The sequence below is a fragment of the Malus domestica genome, chromosome 15 (genome assembly GCF_042453785.1).
Source record: "Malus domestica chromosome 15, GDT2T_hap1".
In the NCBI taxonomy this organism is placed as follows: Eukaryota; Viridiplantae; Streptophyta; class Magnoliopsida; order Rosales; family Rosaceae; genus Malus; species Malus domestica.
The window spans coordinates 34367913-34370696 of record NC_091675.1 but is presented as its reverse complement, the minus strand read 5'-3'; the positions used below and the strand labels follow the sequence as shown (position 1 = coordinate 34370696).

Genomic DNA, 2784 nt, shown 5'->3' with positions numbered 1-2784 from the left:
GTTTTATTTCATCATATGGAGAGTTAAGCCACCGAGACAATGAAATTCTAATCTCACAGATTTGTGGAAAATAAAGATTGGCGGTGGGGTATTTAGTTCCATAGAACAACTCTGAGATATTATAAAACAATTTGATCTTCTCACAAGTCTCTTTTCCCATCAACCAATCTTTCTCCTCAAGCAAACACTTATATTGTGATTCTCGTTGTTTTAAAAGATAAAAAAATCCTTGTAGATCAAGGCAATTTGATTCATAAAAAATGTGGAATTCCACCGAGTCTTACAATCAAGCACCAACTTCTTTGTGCTTGGAATTTTCAATTGACGTGCTACCTCTTCAAACTTTTCCTTTCTCTTTTGTGTTGCTGACCAATAAGAAACACTATCACGAATTTTCTCAACACTGCTACCAATCACTTTCAAGCCATCCTTAACAATCAAATTTAATATATGCGAACAACAACGCATATGCAAATTTCTTCCAGCTAGCAAAAGTGAACTAGTAGAAAGCTTTTCAAACATCTTTTTCGATCATGGAATCATTCGTAGTACAATTATCAACAGTTAAGGTAGAAAGCTTATGATTAAGGTTCCAATCTAGCAAACAACCCATCAAAGCAACTGAAAATGTCTCAGCGGTATGGGGACAAGGTACATAGATAAACCTGAAGAAAAAATTACAAGAAAAATAATTACTAAAAAGAATCCAATCAAGTTTTATACCATCTACCTTTTAGACTCGCAATCACAATTTGAAAAACACCTTATGAAACTACCAATCTTGACATGGGAACCCCTCTGAAATATGGTACAACAATGACCACCATCTTAGTAAATTGGCTAGGTTGTTTAGTTGTTTTAGATTAGGTGTTGGTACCTTGGGCAAGGATGATGCAAAAGATATGAAATATTTTTTTCTTCAAACTTTGGACTTATTTTTTTATTAGATACTTTGTACTATATCTACCTATAATTTATGGTTTTATGTTTTCGGAATCAAAAGTCTAAGTTTCAGTTTTTTGTCTTTGAACAATCCTAAAATTACAAGTTAAGTGAACAAGATAATAATATAAAATAAAATAACCTTATAATTCGGCTCTGCAACAACCAAGAATCATCAATAAAATGTGTTGTAATCACTACGTATCCCTTTTTCTAGTTATTTGCAGTCCACATATCAGTAGTTATAACAACTTTGCCTTTTATCTTGTCCAACAACTGCATTGTTTTGGACCTCTCATAATCAAAAATTTTAAAAATATCAATCTTGATTGTGTTTCTTGACACCAACTTGAATAGCGGTTGAAGAATACTCATGAACCTTCGGAATCCAAATGCTCCACCATGGAAGGAGGGTATTCATGTAATATTATCATTATAGCAAGCTCTTTCCTTGCAGGTTCTTGATCAAATGCATAGAGCTCTACTTTTCCATCTCCTCTATTTTGTGTCAATGTTTGCTTCAATTTGTTTTGTTTCTGATACACACATACCTTTAAATGATTTTGCAAATGGCTGGTGTTGTTTACGGTTTCCCCACCAAGTTTCTTTTTACAATACATGCATATTGCCATTAATTTTCCATCAATAAGTTGTTTGGTGAAATGTTTCCGTACCTCATTTCGGAGATTCAATGTATTACAGTCACCTCCAAGTTCCTCAACCCTTTCCTCAGCATCTTCCTCACCCTCACCTTCTAAATCTTGTTGACCATTGACCATATTTGGAGTTGGTATATTTGGGGCTGAGTAGTGTGATTTGGTATTTCTTGGATCTGAACGCTTGGATTCGGTTGAGATTCTTGATTAGAATCAATTGGATCAGATTGTTGTGAACAAAATTTCCTTTTAGTCATAGTGGATTGCTCCAAACAAAATTAAAAGAATAAAAATTAACAACAAACTAATTAATTAAACAAGAAAGAACCAAATAATTAAACAAGTACACAAGTGTTTAGATACTTTAACAAGTACACAAATATTAGGAATGCCATGACTTTCAGAGTACCTGATCCAAGCAAGAAGGCTTGAAGCAATATCTGCTGCTCCTAATTTGTAAGAGAAAACAAATAGGTTTTTCTTTCCAAAATTGAAGTATTGAACCATCTTTTCTGACCTTTAAGTTCTTCCAAATTCCATGATTGATTGAAAGCATTACAAAATTTGGAATAAAGTTAGAGACCTTTGAAGTTTGGACGCTTAAGACCCTTGGAGTCTCCCAGAATCCCTCAATTGATGGAGTATTAAAGTTGCTAGAGAAAAAGAAATAGGGATTTCATCCTTTTATAAAAAAATATAAATAATAAATATTTATATTTTTTTATTAAAGAATGAAAATGGGGTGGGTTCAAGTACGAGTTCAGAGCAGATACCCTTACAACCATAACTGAACTCGAAACCGAACAATTTACCCAACATTACCTATAACCGTTAAAAACCCGAAATTTTTGGTTCGGTTACCTGCGGGGATCGGGTTTGATGGATTAAATTGCTATCGCTACTTACATGGCTACCACAAATGCTACCTACATACATCTATCACAAAGAGGATAGACACAATAGATTCGTATCGACAACTTCAATCGGTTGTCACCGAATAGCAAGGCCACATAAAATCATCATCGAGGAGCGAGACCACATGAAGTCATCTTTGGTAGACGAGACCACATACTTATCGCTCAAGTGTGAATACCACATCTAGCCAATGCTATATTGCGACCATATCACTTGCTAGGTGAGACAACAAAATATCCTAACTCATCACATCGCATGTTAGGGCACTCAA

At 34.4% G+C, this 2784-nt stretch overlaps 1 protein-coding gene across 1 annotated transcript; it reads right to left on the bottom strand.

The window, feature by feature from the left end:
• Positions 1–280: 280 nt before the first annotated feature.
• On the bottom strand, positions 281–2234 carry LOC139192468 (uncharacterized). Its single transcript, XM_070814636.1, has 3 exons — positions 2008–2234; positions 1617–1800; positions 281–665 (listed from the first exon to the last, which is right to left on the bottom strand). The coding sequence occupies exons 1-3, from the start codon at positions 2103–2105 to the stop codon at positions 633–635; spliced, it is 315 nt and encodes a 104-aa protein (XP_070670737.1). The 5' UTR covers positions 2106–2234; the 3' UTR covers positions 281–632.
• Positions 2235–2784: the final 550 nt, after the last annotated feature.

Excerpts from the sequence above, each read along its gene's own strand:
- LOC139192468 (XM_070814636.1), bottom strand. The coding sequence starts at position 2,105 with ATGGTTCAATACTTCAATTTTGGAAAGAAAAACCTATTTGTTTTCTCT. Across the intron at positions 1,801-2,007 it reads AGCCTTCTTGCTTGGATCAG|AATCTCAACCGAATCCAAGC; the intron begins GTACTCTGAAAG and ends ATTCTAATCAAG. Across the intron at positions 666-1,616 it reads CATTGAATCTCCGAAATGAG|GTTTATCTATGTACCTTGTC; the intron begins GTACGGAAACAT and ends TTTTTTCTTCAG.